At 36.6% G+C, this 21,716-nt stretch overlaps 1 protein-coding gene and 2 long non-coding RNA genes across 3 annotated transcripts in view; 2 read left to right on the top strand and 1 right to left on the bottom strand.

The window, feature by feature from the left end:
- Positions 1–7,550, top strand: part of LOC113467286 — a 17,637-nt gene extending 10,087 nt beyond the window's left edge. Inside the window, exon 2 of the long non-coding RNA XR_003391425.1 lies at positions 7,168–7,550. This is a non-coding gene — a long non-coding RNA (uncharacterized LOC113467286). The remainder of the gene's footprint in view (positions 1–7,167) is intronic.
- Positions 1–18,142, bottom strand: part of LOC103508917 (vesicle-associated membrane protein 2) — a 31,854-nt gene extending 13,712 nt beyond the window's left edge. The window contains exons 1-3 of the mRNA XM_026823389.1: positions 17,942–18,142; positions 11,074–11,197; positions 10,669–10,747 (exon numbers count right to left, since the gene is read on the bottom strand). Coding sequence (XP_026679190.1) covers positions 10,669–10,747; positions 11,074–11,197; positions 17,942–17,943 — 205 coding nt within the window. The 5' untranslated portion in view covers positions 17,944–18,142. The remainder of the gene's footprint in view (positions 1–10,668; positions 10,748–11,073; positions 11,198–17,941) is intronic.
- A 197-nt stretch (positions 18,143–18,339) lies between these two features.
- LOC113467290 lies at positions 18,340–19,321 on the top strand. The gene is made up of 2 exons (XR_003391429.1): positions 18,340–18,652; positions 19,058–19,321. It is a non-coding gene; the product is annotated as an uncharacterized LOC113467290 (long non-coding RNA).
- Positions 19,322–21,716: the final 2,395 nt, after the last annotated feature.

Raw genomic sequence — 21,716 nt, forward strand, 5'->3', positions numbered from 1 at the left:
GACACACCTTTATAGTTTCCTCAACCATTTTTTTTTCTTTCTTTCTTGTTAATTTTTTTTTTTTTTGTTCATTTGTTTATTTTTATTTGATGTTTAGTTCTTCCGACCATCATAGGATGGTGGTATTTTGGAAAGAGAGAAACTATCGCTATATTACATTTATTCTATGGTTCATCCAGATCAATGTGACAGCAATGAGTCATCAACCCAAAATGAAGGAACCAATCATATTGCAGGAAATCCTTACATTGTTGCATTTGAGGTAAAGGGTAAAGGTCTATTTTTGATAAACTCTCTCTTCTAAAATGCAGAGGTAGCTCTAAGTTCAGAGGTTGGATTCCAGAACAGGTAAGGTGGATATCGCCTTACCTGACTTTGTTTCACTGTCGGAGGAAGCACTGTGCAATATACCTTCCCCTTTCTCTACCATTGCACATGAGACATGTTTGGCAACATAGGTCATAACAACATAACAATGCCTATTTTTTTGCTGTCACATTGATCTGGACACACTATACCTATTTCTCTAAATGTTTAACCTAGGTAGGTAACTATTTCTCAGTGGCGTACGTATACATACACTTCTTTTTGTATATTGGGGCCTAACCGCAAAGTTTTGGGAGGGGGTGGATGCTCCAAATTAGAGACATTTGGGGCCCCTACAAGGCCCTAAATATGTCTCTGCAAGGCCCCTAAATATGTCCTTGCCGGGCTCCTAAAGGCCTGGGGCCTGCGGGGTTGGGATATAGGTACGCCATCGCCAGTGATATTTGTGTTTTTCTCTTTTTCTTGAAAATATGTAAGTACGATACCTACCTACGGTATTTTTCTGTTTTGCTGTTTGTGTATTTTCATAATACCTACGGAATGTGTAATTTTATTGTGTATCTCATGACTACTATGACATCATGAAGATAACTTGTTATCTATCCGACTATTTGTTTTTTACTTTCTATTACATTGAATAGGGAACCCATTATAGAGAGAGAGTAGGTTTTTACTTTCTATTACTACAGAATAGCGGAGCTATATTAGTAATGAAAGTATTCCAAATTTTCAAAATCGGGAAATGGTTGGAAATATCCATTTTGGGATCCCCTGCATGCCAAATTTCAAGTCTCTAGCTCTTACCGTTCTCGAGATATTTTGTTTACAGACAGACACACCAGACAGACAGACAGAAGGACAGACACACACACACACACACACACACACACACACACACAGACCAATGGCTGAAACTTTGTATTTAGGCTCTAGGGACATCAAAACGTGTTTTGGCACTAAAAACTGACCATCGAAAATTTGACCCGATTACATTACATTCCTTCCTATAGGATAAGGAAAGTAAAAAAGTCACCAGGTAGCTTTGGCGTACCAAACTAATACAGGGTCCGAAGGACTCAAACAGCTAGGACCAAAATCTGAGTTTCAACTTGGTTTCAGTTAAGCTCTTGAATTGAACTTTGGAGCATGCTCAAAGGTTAACATACATGAAATTGTAGACCCCAGCCTTTATCTTTGCAATTTTTATCGGTCATCTCAATAGGTACTCAACTAATCAACCTATAGAAAATGCCCGGTCCAAAATTTCATATTGGTAACTGATGGATAAAACTAGTTTTTTTTTATTGCCCTTTCGACTCATAAATACCTATCTACCTATTTATACGTAGGTATTCTACTTAGGTATAATCCTCTGTATTTTGGTCTTGTCCGGGTCGTAAAGATTTGATCAGATATCGAACTAATACTAACGGATCTTAAAATAGATCTCACATACTCGGTACACTTGAACACATTTCTAAAACCCTTGTGATCATGTGATCATGAAGATATAAGATATTTTGTAGGTAAAATAACTATGTACGTATAACGAAATTTTGAATCCAATCGAGACGAATATTAATAATAAATGAACACCATCTTTTTCATTTTAGTGGATGTGCCAAAACTCTTAGATATACTCGTAATAATTAGAAAGAGAAGAGTATTTGATATTTTTAGTGGATGTGCCAAAAGTACCAAACTTTTTACTGCCCGATAATATCGCACATCTAATGGAATATCGTAAGTTCTTCAACGGTTCAACTCGGTTCACCTCGGGCCCGTTTTTTTTCCATTACATCTGGGGTGGGGAAGGTAGATGTTTTTTTTTTTTTTTTTTTTCTAAAACACGCAGGTAAATTTTACATTTTATTCTTATCAGATGGTTTTGCTCGTACATCATATTCCATGTATTGTTCTCATTAGGATGATTGTAATCATTTTGCGAAATATGTTGCCAATGCCAAAACGGTGACCTTTTTTTTCGCACAGAAAATCAATAAATTTAATGATGAGACTAAGAAGAATGTTGATAAGAAATGAGATGTTTCTAGAAGACACAGACGACATATTGACATACATACCCTACAACTAAGTACATAGGTCTTATTTGCTTACATATTTACATTGGACGAAAGAAAGGCCAAGAAAAACAAAGGCATGAGAAAAGAATTGCCATGGTCGGCCATGGACAAAGTTGCGACCTATTTCCTCCCAAGTCGATTCAAACTTTAAGGTATTTTTGACCCAATTCTGATTGTGGCAAAACAACTTCGCGTTATAATTCACATTAATTGCAGATAATTTTAAACAACAGCGATGTGTCCGACAACTGAGAAGACCGAAATTCCAACAATTGCGAAATCCAATGACTTACAAATACCTACTTCGTACTTATAATATTACTTACACGAAATTCAAAATAAGAGCATACTCAAGGACCAAAATCGCTTATAGAGGTACGAATACCAAATGCTTAATCTAAGATGTACCTAGATATCTATGATGTACCTACCTAGATAATTGACCTAGAAATCTAAGATGGAACACAAAATCCGGAAAGGGGGCAAATTTTACGACCATAATACGAGTATTTGATGCCAACAGAGAAAGAAAATAAATACCCCCAGGTCTACAGTTTCATGTTAACTCTTGGGTTGATCCATTCTTGGACTTTTCTAATGCATTTGACTTTACGGAGAATCCCAAAGTTCCCTTCAACATAAGACAATAAACCTGAGAGTTGAGGATAAGTAAAAATGTTGCACTTACCAATGTTGTCTGGTACGCATGTTGATCAGCCGGTATCCTCCCTAATCCAGAGTCCATCCTGAAGATTTGGGTCCGCTCAGGGAATATGGCTGAGACCCTTATCTTCACCTCACTCTAGGTACCTTTGTACGTAGGAACAGTTCACCAGATCAGTCTTTTAGAGTAGGGTAAGACTTACTTTTTGAGATCAGTCATTATGTTTGAAAGAAAACGTCATTTTTTTATCATTAAATATTATTTTATTTTTATTTCACTCTAAAATATTATAACCTTGTAGGGTTTCAAAATTAAGTTTATATTTAAGTGGAGACTTAGATTTTTTGCAGTTTTTTTAATTACCTATCTAAAAACATAGTTAAGTAGGTTAATGTATTAGGTATTATAGATTTCAGAGAACCTCATAAAGTTTTACAGTTTTTTATAAAGTACCTATATGTACTCACAATAATTAATAGTCATTATAGTCATATATTGGTCATTAAGAACCTAGGTACATACGATTTTCTATATCTTTTTTTTTTGTCCTTAAAGTCAAGATATGTATTAGGTAGGTAGGTACTTACCTACCTAAGTTTAGTTATTAGGTAGGTACCTACTTTCTATTATAAAAGCTTGTAACTTATGATATGTAGGTAGGTAGGAACTGCTTTATAAAATATTATTAATTAACTTTGATTACAATTAATAAAATTGAGCATTTTTAATACGAACTATACTTCATAAGCTGGTTATCCTATAAAAATCTATGCAAGTTTAAGGGGTATAGCTACATATTATAAGTGTACAAATATGACTGATATGCTATAAGTAAGTAGCTATACCTACTATCACAGATTTAGCTCTGGTTATTATGGGTGCCGTAGGAATAATGACTGTTATGAAGTTATGATTGATGGATCAAACAGGTGCAAGGAGATCTGGGTTTGTGGATCAAGATTAAGTTTATTGGGTAGTTATTAGGTAGGTACGTACCTACTTTCTATTATAAAAGCTTGTAACTTATGATATGTAGGTAGGTAGGAACTGCTTTATAAAAAATTATTAATTAACTTTGATTACAATTAATAAAATTGAGCATTTTTAATACGAACTATATACTTCATAAGCTGGTTATCCTCTAAAGTCTAAAGATCTATGCAAGTTTAAGTGTACAAATATGACTGATATATTTATGCTATAAGTAAGTAGCTATACTATCATAGATTTAGCTCCGGTTACTATGGGTGCCGTAGGAATAATGACTGTTATGAAGTTATGATTGATGGATCAAACAGGTGCAAGGAGATCTGGGTTTGTGGATCAAGATTAGATCATTTTGAAAACTACCTGACCCAGAGAGTCGACGATTTTGCTTTCAGTTTGTCCGTAATACGGTTGCTATCTTTCAAAAATGGTTTGTTCAACTTTGATTAATTTTGGCGGGTAGCTTGTCGGTAAAACTCTTGTCGCTTAGGTCGCCGGTTAGTTTCTCACACGGAACGTATTTTATTCTAATTTAAACAGATGAGGTTTATTCTCGGCACGGCTCACTCTTTCTTCTCTCTTCGCTTTCGGCTAAGACCTTAGTAGGTAGGTAGTTGAAGTTTTCCCTCTATCAAACGGATCAAACCTCTTGGGGGGGTGGGGGAAATCTTGTCACTAAAGACTTGAGCATTTAAAAGTTAAACAGTGACGATGATTCAACGTTAAACCCCTTTAGAAAAAAAAAAAAAAAAAAAAAAAAAATTCATTTGGATCGGTAAAGCGAAAACTCCGGAAAAAAACCCCCTTTAAAAAAAAAAAAAAAAAAAAAAAACATTTCATTTGGATCGGTTAAGCGAAAACTGCGGAAAAAAATATCTGCAGTCAGATTGGTCACAATACCTACCTCGGTAGGTACATACTTAGGTATTAAGTAAATACCCACCTAGGTAATAAATTTAGTAGAAACCTAAGGAATTTCCTAATTGCCTCCTAGACGCCCCATGTTTCTTATCAGACTTTCAGAGTACTTTGACATTTCAAACGTACGTCATGAAAGAAACGCGCATGTTAGACCCGCTCAGACCGTAGCGTCGGTACTGGGTCTGGGCCTGTCAGATAGTCTGAGCGTCAGTGGCGGGACCTAGGTCTCTCAGACGAGACGGTCTGACGGTTTTCCTGCCACACGTTCCGGCAGTCAGGGGGGCATGAAGGTCTAGTGGTCACCATTATGTGGTATAATATTCGAAAACGTCGTGTAAAATTCCAAAGGCGAATTTAATGAGGGGAAAAAAAACAGACAAATGGAGGAAAAAAAACGACAGAAAGAACGCTTTTCTATCAAGCTAGAGGAATTTCCTCAGCTTTCCAGGCGCCGCAGATGAAATCCCGTTGGGTCAACCTAGATAGCTCGGTATAATACCATATAATGGCATGGTATGATATACCATTATATGGTATAATGGTATAAAGGGTGTCCCAATATGAACGCAAGATTTGAAAGAGACATAACTTTTTTATGCGTTGTTTTTCTTTGCCCAATCTTTGACAGATTAATTGTAAACATATCAAAATCAGTCATTATGGAGTCTAAAACGGTTCAACAACGCGTTAGCACAGTAAAATCGACAAATTATCACTTTTGCGCGAGCATTTTCCTCGTCGAAATCATTTCGTTTATTCAAAGAGGTAAAATCTCCATCAAAGAACAAACAAGGTAAAATTTTGTACGAGGTAAAACAAGGATAAGAGCTTAATATCTTGTAAACTTGAGACTTCACGTAAATTCAGATTTCGGCTTTTTGTCATCTGATCTCATCTTACGTTCAATTATATTTTTAGAAGCATAAATTAATTATAATCTATTTTTAGGAAATTTTCACCGTATTATTACGCTTCATTGCCTTTATCATTTTTAATTACAAACCTCCTTTCTCACACTCAACCCTTGTTTTTGACAAACTCATTATAATCTTGTATATCTAATATCTATAATTTTGTTTCCTCCTCCTCCCTTTTTGCGGGTTTTCTAATTTTATTGAGTTACAAGATTTCATTTTACTTTCGCCATCTTTTTCTTCTTCTTCCTCCTTCTGCACTGCCTTTTCCCGTTCCAACGGGGTCGGCCTTTGTCGTCATCCTCGTTAGATCAGCGTCAGACTAATCTTCTTTTCACGTAGCAACCTAACTAAGGAATCCAATCCGGGGACCCTGAAATCGAAAATAAATACCGGAATTCGATTTCCTAAATCCCTTTTTGCGGGTTTACTAATTTTATTGAGTTACAAGATTCCATTTTACTTTCGTCATCTTTTTCTTCTTCTTCTTCTTCTTCTTCTTCTTCGTCTTCTTCTTCTTCTTCTTCCTTCTGCACTGCCTTTTCCCCTTCCAACGGGGTCGGCGTTTGTCGTCATCCTCGTTAGATCAGCGTCAGACTAATCTTCTTTTCACGTAGCAACCTAACTAAGGGATCCAATCCCGGGACCCTGAAATCGAAAATAAATCCCGGAATTCGATTTCCTAAATCCAAGTTACAAAATCGGACTAACCAACCACTAGGCAGAAAATTCGAAGAAAACCAAACAAAAACAAACTCCTTTTTTTAAGTAAAATAAAATTATTCAAGATATAAACTTTATTTAATATAAACCATAATGATACAAACTTAAACCCTAGAATAAAATTAAACCAAAAAATAAGATAAAATTGTCATAAAAATATATTTTATAATGGAACCTGCATTACCACAATCATTAAGGCCACGGGTATAAGAAATAGTTAGCATCAATCTTGTGTCAAAATTCGTAAATCATGGACTTGGCATAATTGATTTTGCCTTTTGAAGCTTTTTGTGACCATAGATGAAGCAACCAGACATAATACATATAAAAAGCCATTCAGCCTTTGAAAACAAAAATCTACACCAGATTAAGCAAACCATTAAAGAATAATTGACAAAATTTCAGTTCACAATAGGTATAAACCTGAATTTTGAGGTATTTACTTACTTTAGTATATTGGAAGATAGCAAGTTATCAAAAATATAGAGGAAGACACTTCTGGTTGACAAAAAACAGGATGGTTGGGTGGAAGATCTCTAAGAAATAGTTAGCATCAATCTTGTGTCAAAATTCGTAAATCATGGACTTGGCATAATTGATTTTGCCTTTTGAAGCTTTTTGTGACCATAGATGAAGCAACCAGACATAAAACATATAAAAAGCCATTCAGTCTTTGAAAAACAAAAATCAACACCAGATTAAGCAAACCATTAAAGAACAAAATTTCAGTTCACAAAAGGTGTAAACCAGAATTTTGATGTATTTACTTACTTTAGTAAATTGGAAGATAGCAAGTTATCAAAAATATAGAGGAAGACACTTCTGGTTGACAAAAAACAGGATGGTTGGGTGGAAGATCTCCTTTTGGAGAATCCTGCCACACTAAATGAAAAAAGCTATTTAAAAAAAGTACAAAAAAGCGCTCAAAAACAATTGCCAAAGTTCAAAACCATTTTGGTTCAAATCGTGGTACTCACGTATTTCAAGAGAGTTTCTATTAGTATACCAAGGAAATTTGCTCCCCATGTGATTAGCACGGTAGACAGGTGTAGGTACATATCTAATAGAACTTGTTCAGTTAGTAGGTAATAATGAAAAACTTGTGCAACCAAAGTCCCATTTATAAGGTGCAGTGTGCTTAGTGAAAAAAAATGAAGTAATTGACAGAAACGGTTTCCCACAGAGGGAGCTGTAACTGTTAAAGTCTTATCGTTCCGAAAGCAAAGAGAGAAGGGAGACAGGATAGGAGAAAGCCAGCCGTTCCGAGAACGAATATTATCCCATCAGGATAAAATCCGCCCCGGGCGGGAATTGAACCCGCGGCCTAGCGCTTACAAGGCAGACGCACTACCAACTAAGCTAACTAGGCTGGCATTATTATTATTACTATTATTATAATCTTCCATTTTCCATAATACCTACCTAGTCTACCAATTGGTACCTACGTATAAGAGGGGCATGTGCCAACTTACCTCTCTCACTACCTATCAGACGTAGGCATTACTTACGTAAAGATTACGTATTAGATGTACCTAGCGGTATTGATGTTATCGTATTGATGAACCTACTGATGTAGGAAAGTCTTTCCAGATGCCTAAACCAATACGTACGTAACAAAACAAAGGTATCCCTATTTGATTTTGTACCTACACCTACAGTAGTACGTACGTAAAGTCTACCTAACCTACATACATAGGTAGTTGTGCTACACAAAGCTAGCTATTGTACCCACCAGGGCCGTAGCCAGGATTTTGTCGAGGAATTTATCAAATTTGCTCCCCATGTGATTAGCACGGTAGACAGGTGTAGGTACATATCTAATAGAACTTGTACAGTTAGTAGGTAATAATGAAAAACTTGTGCAACCAAAGTCCCATTTATAAGGTGCAGTGTGCTTAGTGAAAAAAATGAAGTAATTGACAGAAACGTTAAAAAAAATGGTATCACTTTGCTTTAGAATTAGAGTTAGACTTAACAATTATTGTAGGGGAATTAAATCTGAGTTTTAACACAAAAATCAGATTATGACAAATCTAGGGTATTCATTAAAAAGCATACATCAAAATTTGAACCAATCACCCAAAACTGGTATGTATTATGTATAGGTATTTTTTTTATAATTTAGTAAATGGGTATTTGTAATATTCGTATTATTAATGTATGATAATTGTGTGATTAGTGATGCTTTTACATCAAGCAGATTCGGGGGTATTTTTTTTTGTTCGAGGCACACAAAATTTACTCCGTTATTTCGCGGTGGAATTCTTCAAATGGTAGAAAAAATCTACATCTTGCGAATCGTGTGTTGTTGCTCTCAAGGTATGTCTACACTTTTGGGTCTTCAAGTTCATCACACACTATTACTTGTATTCAAACCCTCTTTTCACACACCCTAATAAAAACACATAAGAACTAGTCCTTTTGGCTTTTAGTAGGCAAAAACTTCTTACGCTACGGAATTCGGTGCCCATGTCATGTTAAATGGCGCAACCAGCATTCGTTATTGAACAAGTTAATTAGGACATGGTTTCTTTACTCCCGGGTCTACAATCTCATGTTAAACGTGACCTCTAAGATGTTGACATGTTAATTTCTGAGCTTGCTCAGGGACTGCTTTGGACTGCTCTCCAAGCATTCTTACAGGTTAACAAACGCTTTAACATGATATTGTAGACCCCGATTATATCACGCGATTGTTATAAATACAGAGTATGTTTGTAAGCACATGATGATTCTGGATATTAATAAATAATATAGATATTATTGGAAGAGTAATGTACAGGACAGAATCGTCTAGGAGTTTTGCAGTTCAGGGGTTGGGCTTCGATTTCGCGCCTTTCACATCATGACGCGACGCTTCAGAAGTGTGTTTTTTGGTAAAGGACCAATTTGTAAAGACATTTCAATTTCAAACTTGTTAGTTGTCCTCAGATCTGTTTGTATTGTAGTTTGTTCTCACCCCTTTTTATCGATAGGGTATAACCGTAGGTTCCAAGGGTAGTGTGCTAGCCCGAATTGTAGTGTCCTCTATACCCCTTCAAATACTTCCCCACCCGATCAAAGTGACCTTGAGATGTTGTCCTTGAGATGACCTCTATCCAGTATGAAGGTCATTTGGCGCCGATCCATTTGGTGTAGAGTCTTAGCCATCCTATCCTTTGTATGGTTGCTGTACGTCCTGGCACTCCTAGGGTTACCCCGTTTGGAGCAAGGCGTCAAGGATGTTGCCATAGGCCAAATGATGAAGGATATCGAACATCTCAAGATTGAGAATGCCGGACTTCAGGAGAAGATCAAAGAATGCAACTCGGTGTAAGTGTTACCTACGTGATAACAGCTGATAAATGATTAATCTGGCGACTCATGCTCAGACCGTGGAACGTGGGAACGTGTTCAAACTGTGAGGCACCCTGTTGCAGAGCGTTGGCTCGGTTGTCCAGCTCGGATAGTTTCTGATCTCTCTCCAACACCTTCTCTACGTTCACCCTCATTATACCAACCACCTGGAATGAGAACAACCAGTAATTAGATGATTGAAAGTTAAAAACATAGACATAGATATGTTACTTAGATTGGGGCTAAAATTTTAGTTACTATAACAAAAAAAGCTTTTATTTAGTTAAAACAAATAGGCAAAAGTCCTCACATAGGTTGACTCGTTCAAGACAAGCCAATTAAACATGACTAGAGACCCTATTTAAATAGGAGAAGGCTAGGAAGAAAAAGAGAGACCATCACCATGGTACCTAATACCTCTGATACCTACCAACCACCTGAAACATGAACAATGGGTGAACAACCCAGTAGGTATTTATTTACCTACTGGTGTTTCCTTTCTGAAAACCAACCCTCTGAAATATTCTAAAGTCACTTACTTCATCCACTTGCTTTTGTGATTCACTCAGCTTTGATTTGGGGTCTGACTTCTGCTGTCTCCCAGAACTGTTTCCAGCGAATCCTCCATCCATTTTGCTGGAATTAAAGAACACAATCAACAATTAGTTTTTTTTTGTTTTTTTTTTTTTTTTTTTTTTTAACCCCAAATTACCTGCCCGGTCATCCAATTCTGATAGCTTTTGATCTCTCTCCAGGACTTTCTCCACATTTGTCTTCATGATGTCAACCACCTGTTAACACAAAGTTTGACAAAATCAAACCGAACCAAATCAAAAGCTAACTGAATTAAAGAAATATACATAAATGTATACATACCTATTACGAAGTAATAAAATTATTATATTTCTTCCAGCCTAGTTAGCTTGGTTGGTAACGCGTCTGCCTTGTAAGTCTAAGCCGCGGGTTCGATTCCCGCCCTGGATGGATTTCAACCTGAACTTATAATGTTCGTTCTCGGAACGGCTGACTTTCTCCTGTCCTGTCTTCCTTTCTCTTTACAATTTCGGGACTATAAGACCTCCACAGCATCCTATCCACCACCATTCCATCTATTTACCTCGTCCACCTGGGCTTGTGTTTGTTGCAACCGCTTCTGTGCAGCGATCTGCTGAGGGGTGCGTGGTCCTCCCACAATACCATCGTCTCCTGCACCTCCTGGCTGTAATCCTGCGTCACCAGACCTGGAAATAAACAGGGGCGGGGTTTATAAAGACTGTGTTTAAACCGGTAAATATAATCTTAGACCAAAATACGAGATAATAAAGTTTCCAAGAGAGAGGGAGCAACCAGATGTAATACAAGACCGGTATATCCAAGTTTCAAAAGAAGCTCTTATAATAAAATTGTCGAAAGACACCACTAAACATGGTCCAATTTTCAATTGGGAGTTTGTGAGTTCAATAAAAGGTAAAAGCTTCGCCGAAAATGGAATTTTTGGATTGCCACAAATATTAAAATTCTACAAGTATCGATCATGATATTTAACATCAGCTATAAGAATTTGCACATCTACCTAGTTTTAAAAAAAGTTACATGTATGTAATAATGAGTATCTATGTTGATGTTAAGCTACCCTTACATAGAAGGACAGCATGGATTTTATAAATAAATTAATTTCTTCTTCTTCTTCTTCTTCTAACCCCAAGTTAAAAGCACTGTAGCGAGGGATGAAAACTGACCACTATGTAATTTCTAAGAAACAATACCGCAACGCCCTCTCATGACACAAGTCAAATTTCCCGAGGACTCTCTTGTCTTACTGATGACAATGAGAGGAAAAGTTACCCCCACATTGCGTTACCACAGCATCTACTGAACTTATGACCTTTTCTAGAGAAAATAATGCATTTCCCCCGTGATAACAGGGATGTGAGGAGGGGGAGGAGAAAGAGGATGAGGAGGAGGAGGAGGAGGAGAAGGATATGAGGAGGAGGGATGTTTGTTCATAATAATATGCATTGGTATTGGAGTGGAGAGATTTAGGGGGGAGGAGAGAGGAGAGGAAAGTTTGAGAGGGAGGGAGGGTGACAGAAAATGTGCATCAGATGAAAACATTGAAAATACAATACATAAATACCTACCTATGTAGTAGGTAGATAAATACGTAAACGATTTTTTTCTTCAGAATAATGAGTACTTCAATGTTTAACTGTTTTTAGAACCTGGTGACTATTTACGAATTATTAGAAAAATAATTCGTATCTTCTTTTTGATTTTTAAAAAGCCCAACATGTCATAACGAAAAAAATCTGTTTCATTTTGTACCTAACAAAAACAAGCTGGGTCCGTCCCTCCGGGAATTTTTTAGGCCGTAGTTTATTCGATCGAGGTTAAAGAATACCTATGTACCTACCTAATTCGTATTTTATTATCATTCTTGACTTGATTTTTTGATTTTACTTTCATGTAATGATTTAAAATCAAGACTAGAGCCCGTTCTCCCTTTATTCCCAATATAAGGCTTGATTGATGATTCATCCCACGGTCCTACTTCTGCGTCAGGGAGTTTTCCACTTTCGAAAGTTTCCTGACTGCGTGAATGTGAGGGGGTGTGAAAAAGGGTAAAAAGTAAGGCGTGAGGGAAGGGAGTACAGAGGGACGAAGAAAAATCCCTTTTTTAAAGCTTTCTTGCTTTTCTCGCGGGAAAATTCCCACGCGATGGCGTAGTTTTCAAGTTTTCTGCGGGCAGGAAGAGAGTTATTGGCAAAAGACGTCACCCTACCTAGCTTACTTATACATACCTAGGTATAGGTATTTGTATTGACACTATACGGTGCAAATTATATTGTGTTTGAGTGTTTCTAATAATTTTCAATGGAGGCAGAGTGAAACCGGACTTTTTATAAGACTTTTTTTATTCAGTGACAGGATTTGCACTTTTGTGACCTCAAGACTGGTAATACCTACTTACCTATCATGGCTATGATACCTATAACCTTCGTTTTTGGTAAGTGATAAATATTACCTAGGTACCTATTAAAATATTTTTGAGGAAAAAATGTCAAAGGATTCATCTTCATCTACTTATTTGAACACCATTTTAGACGAGAGGGTAGGATTTTTTTTTTCATTTTATTATTATTATTATTGTTTTTTTTTTTTTATATGAAGAGGTTTGATAGACGGAACTGTAACTGCTAAGAAGGTCTCATCGTCCCGAAAACGAAGAGAGGATAATAGGAGAAACCCGGCCGTTCCGTAACTGTGCAGGATAAAATCCGCCCCGGGCGGGAATCGAACCCGCGACCTAGCGCTTACAAGAAAGACGCACTACCAACTAAGCCCTAAACTAACTAGGCTGTGGTATACCTAATTTTTAGTCCGTCCTTCCTTTATCATTACAATAGTAATAAAAAGGTATAAGGTCACTCGTAGGTCAAATTTTCGTGGCTCTGGACTCCTGAAGCTCAAGTTTTTATCTTCAGATGGGAGAGAAGAGACACAATAGGTAATTCTTCCCAATAAGGTGCTGGCTCAACACGAGAAAAGACCAGAAAATAGGTAGGTAGTTCGATATACCAACTCGTTGAAATATTTGGAATTGGAATAGATACAGAGGTAGGTAGGGTTTTTTTTTATATAGGTAATGGGTATTGAACTCGGAACCTTCAGCACGAAAACAAGCGCACCAACAGTAGGTAATATATATGTACTATCTTACTAACTGGTAGATAGGAAGTTCCTATTAGAACCCTAATATTAGGCTACCTACCAAATAACTACTGAGTCATTGAGTCATACGTCATACTCCATACCTAACAATCAACTATACCTAATCAACCTATGACTCATTTTCAACATGATTCAACTTCAACTGAAATCAATGAAGATGAATAGTCTTTTTACGCCTAGCATTCATAATCAAAGGAATACTACACGCAGCACACCATTACTTGTTGCGTCACTGAAGGGGGAATTTTCTTTTTGTCGAGGGAACTTTTGTTTTGCGGGAGGGATTTTTCATTGTCGTTTGAAAATTGTTGGGGTGCGGTCAGCAATTCAAAGGCTGTGAAACCTTTTGAAGACCGTGAAACAAGTGTTCTAAATCTATATTGTAGAAAAAGAGTAAAATAATCGTGGAAAACCAAGAAAACGACAATTTTCCTTGAAAAATTTCCGAGTTTATGGAAAGATTCTGTCCAAAAATCCCGCTTTGCATTAATATGGAGGGATTTTTTACTCACGTCGTGGGATTTATTTATGTAAATAAGCAACAGCTGGGGAAAAAAGTGTGGAATAAGAAAATTGAAAGTGAAAATTGAAGAGTTGCAACAAAAATTGAGTTTTCTTTTTATTTTATTTACCTAGTTTTAAAACTTTTAAAGTAATTTGTTAATTTCTGTGCATTAAAGCATCCAACTGGAATTTTTCGCATTACCAAAGGTTTCGGGTACCCTCACACAAAGGTAATGTACTTGTGGCTGATTTACTGCAACCAGTGGTTACAATAATAGCTCTGTGATGTAAAAACCCAACAATCAAGGCCTCTGATGATTGCTGTATACATCTGTGTTATCTTATTCCTAAAAGAGAGTCCACCCAGTTTCTTATCTCGAAGGATTTCTTCATAAATAACTCTGATCAAGTAAGAACGTAATGGAAAAGATGTGTAACTGGCATTGCTAGATAATCAACTCATATAGATTGACACAAAGAATGCACCAATTGTCTGATTCCTTGTATTGGATTCTAGAAAATACCTACCAACTTTTGTTTCCTAACTAGGTATTCATAGAGGTTTTGCTATAGTAAACTCAACTCGATATACTTTATTTAGAAGCTTTAACACTGCTTGATACATAAGCACACATACTTGGTAGGTTTAATCTTTCTATCCATTCCATCAAAAATATGAATGTCATGATTTACTCTGGTTGACTGTAGAGGGTATGAGATACTAAATTTTTCATTTGGGGCATGGTTGGTCCAGTGGTAATGCACTTGCTTGCCATGCAGAAGGTCCTGGGTTCAAATCCCACCATCAACAAAAATTTGTACTCATTTTTTGATTGCAAATTTAATATTTCAATGGGTTACTTTCTGGTGTTCTTGTGTTGACCCAGCACCTAAATGGGAAGTATTGTGTCTCTTCTCGCCCATCTGATGAGCACCGGATATGTACATGTTGACACAGGCCACATGTGTCTAATGTAGCAGTTGTTTCATTGCTACAAAATAAACAAGCGGGGCCCGTCCCTCCGGGAATTTTTTGATCTTGGTTAAAGATAATCAGTATTTATGTACCTACCTAGATTCGACTTGGAACGGCTGGCTTTTTCATATCCTGATTTCACTTTCGGGACGATATGTTTAGTATTCGCGGCACTTCTACCCATCTAGGAGGTAGGTACCTAGATTTCCCAATTTTGTGGAAGCAAAAAATAGAAAATACCTACTAAGAAACAAGAGATTTGGTTACTAATCAATTTTCAACTATGGATAGGTATGTTAAATTAAAGATTACCGACTTAGGCTGGTCCACTTCGGTGAACAAAAAGAAAATTTACACCCTACTTGGTCACTATAGTATTCAAAAATAATTCTCATTATCAGTGAGGGGTAGGTATTTACATACGTGCTACCTAACGCCATGTTAGATATGGTACCTGTGAAAATATTTCTCGTGATAAGAAACATGCCTTATCCCCTATGACTAAATGATAACGCCTCCCAATCTGACACACTGGAGGTACCTAGATTTCCCAATTTTGTGGAAGCAAAAAATAGAAAATACCTACTAAGAAACAAGAGATTTGGTTACTAATCAATTTTCAACTATGAATAGGTATGTTAAATTAAAGATTACCGACCGACTTAGGCTGGTCCACTTCGGTGAACAAAAAGAAAATTTACACCCTACTTGGTTACTATAGGATTCAAAAATAATTCTCATAGTATAGTTACTTTTTTTAGGGCCTCTACTTTTTTTAAAAGAATTACCGTAGAACCTCGATTATTTCAACTTCCATTACTTCAACTCTATTATTTCAACTCCAAAATCCATTGTTTTTTCTGTCTTTCAAAGAATGTCCTATTTTATCCGAGGAAAAGATCACAGAAAGTGATCATTTCAACCTCGATCATTGCATCTACCCCCGGTCCCAATTGGTTGAAATAATCGAAGTTTTACTGTATTAGCAAACCTGTACTCCCTGTATACTGTGGCTGGGATGAGAGATGTGTGTTCGAATAGTACATTTGTGATAGTTACTTTTTTTAGGGCCTCTACTTTTTTTTAAAATAATTACAGTAGAACCTCGATTATTTCAACTTCCATTACTTCAACTCTATTATTTCAACTCCAAAATCCATTGTTTTTTTCTGTCTTTCAAAGAATATCCTATTTTATCCGAGGAAAAGATCACAGAAAGTGATCATTTCAACCTCGATCATTGTATCTACCCCCGGTCCCAATTAGTTGAAATAATCGAAGTTTTACTGTATTAGCAAACCTGTACTCCCTGTATACTGTGGCTGGGATGAGAGATGTGTGTTCGAATAGTACGGTACGCAAGAGGTGTTTCATCGTCTGTAATAGCTGTGGTGTTCTGTAAGAAAATACTTGGACATTTGACAGCACAAGGTAGACAGTAAGTTCCTGAAAAGTACCATTGGGGGTACTTATATAGGAACAAAAGGAAGATAATATCTTTATAGTTATATTAAAATAAACCATTCTCATTATTATTATCAGTGAGGGGTAAGTATTTACATACGTGCTACCTAACGCCATATTAGATATATGGTACCTGTGAAAATATTTCTCGTGATAAGAAACATGCCTTATCCCCTATGACTAAATGATAACGCCTCCCAATCTGACACACTGATAGAAATAAAATAGGACATTAAATAAATTTCTCATCACTTATCATTTGAAAGTTTTAAATCACGACAGTAAATATAACGGGTCTGCCTTGAAATGCCTAGAAAATAGACTCACATGGCTGAACATCATACCTCTATTGCAATTTTCCGAGATGACATCAAATCAATACCTCATGAACTTTTCAAGATGGGCTTTAAATAAAATAGGACATTAAATAAATTTCTCAAAACTTATCATTTGAAAGTTTTAAATCACGACAGTAAATATAACGGGTCTGCCTTGAAATGCCTAGAAAACAGACTCACATGGCTGAACATCATACCTCTATTGCAATTTTCCGAGATGACATCAAATCAATACCTCATGAACTTTTCAAGATGGGCTTTATTAGTGAGGGGTAGGTATTTACATACGTGCTACCTAACGCCATGCTAGATATGGTAGGTACCTGTGAAAATATTTCTCGTGATAAGAAACATGCCTTATCCCCTATGACTAAATGATAACGCCTCCCAATCTGACACACTGATAGAAATAATATAGGACATTAAATAAATTTCTCAAAACTTATCATTTGAAAGTTTTAAATCACGACAGTAAATTTAACAGGTCTGCCTTGAAATGCCTAGAAAATAAACTCACATGGCTGAACATCATAGGTACGTCTATTGCAATTTTCCGAGATGACATCAAATCAATACCTCATGAACTTTTCAAGATGGGCTTGTAATTTCCTAAACAAAGTTGCTCTAAAAGAATTTTATCCAGGCCAAATCGGTTCATTTGAATCTGACAAAAATCGTCCAATATTGAACGAAAAAACGAGGTTCGTTTCAGTTAGAATGGAAGTTATTTGTCGTATCCTCCGCCTACTCATAGTGAGGTACATAATGGGAATTAAAGTTAAATGGAAAACTGGGACACGACAATTTGAACGTTCTCCGACCAATCCCATCCCTTGCGATACTTTATACTTACATTTCTAGTGAATGTGATTAACTGGGAAGAAATTGGTTCTCTTGAGGGGAAACAAACAACTAAAACTAAAAGATCAGTTCTCCGACCAGTCCCATCCCTTGCGACACTTTATACTTACATTTCTAGTGAATGTGATTAACTGGGAAGAAATTGGTTCTCTTGAGGGGAAACAAACAACTAAAACTAAAAGATCTTAAACACTAAGGAAATAATTTTGAACAAGTATTTTTTAGAAAGATTTATCAAAGAAAAATACAAATCAGGAAGGAAAAAGTTACACTCGGCAAAATTTCTCTCATCGATCGATACATGCGCGGTGGGAGCTTTTCTCATGTAGGTTTCTTTCCCACACTCGTAGTGGCAGGGGGGAAATCTTGTGGAGGCGAATACAATAGTCCGTCCCTTATACCTTTTTATTACTATTGTAATGATAAAGGAAGGACGGACTAAAAAGGCAGTGGAACACCCATTAAAAAAAAAAAAATGAATAACCAAGTCTAGGTATATGTTTTTTAACCAAACTTTCTGGTACATTCTTGGGAAGACTAGTTAGGTACATTCCTCTTTAGCAAGCTAAACAAAACAAAATCAAACATCAACTAAAAAATACAAACAGAGTAAACAGAATAAGTACAATGGAATCATTGTTTTGACAAACCAAGTTCAGTTGTGCACATTTTAAGTAGTGCCATAAACATCCTGTGTGTAGGATGTAGGTAGACACAAACCTACATTGATATAACTACCTAATCTTTAAATTAATCTTGGAATTCTCAAGCACATCTTGTTTGGTACCAATCAACAAGTTGCATTGAAGTGTTTGCATTAGGTACGTAAATTGTAACACATAGATTATCCTATCAATAATAAAATAATAATAGTGCTTATTTATACTGCTTGCATAGGACTGAAAAGTCCCTTTGCTCCAGCAGTAGGCTACTATTATTACTGTGGTCAAATTCTCAAATTATATGAGGATAAAATTCCATACCTTGGCTGGGATTGAACCCACGCCCTCCTGTTTACCAGGCGAGCGCCTTGATATATTGGTATTGGTACAGGTAGGGCCATCGGCTTTAATAAACACCCTTGGTCACTGCGACCTGGTTAGATCTTTTGTGACATTGATATAACTACATTGATATAACTACCTATTCTTTAAATTAATCTTGGAATCCTCAAGCACATCTTGTTTGGTACCGATCAACAAGTTGCATTGAAGTGTTTGCATTAGGTACCTAAATTGTAACACATAGATTATCCTATCAATAACAACTTATTGATTAACCCCTGGATTAGGTACCTATGCTCCTATGTTGAAGTTAATTTTGATGTGTAGTGAACGTCAGTATTATCTGCATGTGAAATATAAATGAGTTATTCTTCTGAAATTTTACTCAAATCTTCACGAAGTTGGTCGAAAAAAAACGACTTCTGATTTTCTCCCCCCAAAACTGATTAGTGCATTGAAACAAGGAGATCACAGAGGCCCCAACTATAACCCCTGGATTAGGTACCTATGCTCCAATGTTGAAGTTAATTTTGATGTGTAGTGAACGTCAGTATTATCTTCATGTGAAATATAAATGGTGTTAGGTGAAGAATTATTTGTAGAACAGGTCACTTGTTTTCTCTTTATTCTGAGATGACTTTTGAATAATGAGTATAATTTTAATAATAATAAAAATAATAGAAATTAAAAACCTCTGTAAATGGTAGGTAAGTAGGTACCTATGTAAAGAAGGAACAAACAAAATCTGTATTAATAAGTAGGTATGGTACAGTCATGGCATGATTACACAGAGATGAGTCACACTGTGTATATTAGTTGTTTGAATGAAGTGGGTTTCAACTTCCTTTCTTCATGACATTATTTATACAGGGTACACAGAAAGATTCCTTTGTTTTACTTTACTTACTATGTAGGTACCTTTTTTTTATTAATAAATCTGTCATAAATCAAAATATAGGTATTTTCAGCCCACCTAGTTCTTTATACTGCTATACATTATCTATCACTTTCATTTTTTCAGGCAACTAGGTATGCTTCCAATGTGTGATGGACCTTCAAAAAAAAAAAAAAAAAAAAACAAAAAAAAACCCCTTTTTTGTGACATTATTTATACAGGGTACACAGAAAGATTCCTTTGTTTTACTTTACTTAGGTATGTAGGTACCTTTTTTTTTATTAATAAATCTGTCATAAATCAAAATATAGGTATTTTCAGCCCACCTAGTTAGCTTGGAAAGTAAAAAGTAGTGCACCTGTCTTGTAAGTGCTAGTAGCATGGTACATAGTTGACTGGAAAACCAAAGCTATGAAAATGATAGGAACTCTACAGCTATAAGTACATTATCTATCACTTTCATAGGATTGGTTTTTCAGGCAACTAGGTATGCTTCCAAAGTGTGATGGGCCTTAAAAAAAAGGTACTTGTGCAGATCATAAAATTAATTTCTAAACGACATCTGCGGCGCCTGGAAAGCTGGGGAAATTCCTTTAGCTTGCTGTAAAAGTGTTCTGTCGTCTTTTTCCCCATTTGCCTGCTTTTTTCCCTAATAAAGTCGCCGTTTGAATTCTACACGTTTTCGAGTAGGTGGCCAGCCTAGATAGCTTGAAAATTAGCGTCTGCCTTGCGAGGGTCCAAAATTTCGGAGTTTCGCCTACAATAAAGGACAAAAATTAGGCTCGAGGGGGAGGCCCTTAATACGGGCCTGGTACCCACATAAATCAGCAAAATTATCGTATTACTGAACCTCCAGTAGAAGTCTAACTAATCTAGTCTCGTCTAGTGCTATATACAGAGGTAGATATTGTTCATTAGATCAGCAAAATCCGCGGAAGTTGATTTGCCTCTGTCTCTACCTACCTGTACCTGGACCTAATGAACATTCGTACCTATAACCTACCAACCTATAATACTTAGCTCAGTACCTACTGCTAATTAATTTTTATATTTCCCTATTGTTCCAAACGTCGGTGTAGTCCAGGGGATATCAAACCGTGATAATGACTGGAAGGGTCGCGGGTTCAATTCCCGGCGCCACCGGGTTCGCGGTTGATATTTTGTTTCATTCACTATAGGATTGCTTAACCAACCTCAGTAGTGCAGTGGTTAACGCGTTGGACTTTGGATCTGGAGGTTGGTGGTTCGAGTCCAAGTCAACTCATGAAATTTATCCAGGCGTAATAATTGAGAACGATATGTGTGACAAGCATTGAACTACACATGCTTCACACAATTTTATTATAAATTCCTCGACAAAATCCTGGCTACGGCCCTGGTGGGTACAATAGCTAGCTTTGTGTAGCACAACTACCTTATGTATATGTAGGTTAGGTAGACTTTACGTACGTACTACTGTAGGTACAAAATCAAATAGGGATGGATACCTTTGTTTTTTACTTTCCTTATCCTATAGGAAGGAAAGTAATGTAATCGGGTCAAATTTTCGATGGTCAGATTTTAGTGCCAAAACACGTTTTGAGGTCCCTAGAGCCTAAATCCAAAGTTTCAGCCATTGGTCCGTGTGTGTGTCTCTGTGTCTGTCTGTCTGTAAACAAAATATCTCAAAAACGGTAAGAGCTAGAGAGTTGAAATTTGGTATGTTAGGTATGTAGATGTCAAATGTGACAAGGATGCAACACGAAACTTTTGGTTAAGACCGGTGCAACGGTTGGCGGCATTTTACCGCTTTTTGGCGGTTTTCCGTGTAATTTAACAATATCTCGGGAACGGTATAAGCTAGAGACTTGAAATTTGGTATGTAGTTAACAAATGTGACAAGGATGCAACACAAAATGTTTGGTTGAGATGGTTGCTGCGCTTGGCGGAATTTTGACCGCTTTTGGACAGATTTCGACCGATTTTGGCGGTTTTCAGCTATAGCGA

This window comes from Diaphorina citri, unplaced genomic scaffold, assembly GCF_000475195.1.
Source record: "Diaphorina citri unplaced genomic scaffold, Diaci psyllid genome assembly version 1.1 scaffold446, whole genome shotgun sequence".
NCBI classification, from domain to species: domain Eukaryota; kingdom Metazoa; phylum Arthropoda; class Insecta; order Hemiptera; family Psyllidae; genus Diaphorina; species Diaphorina citri.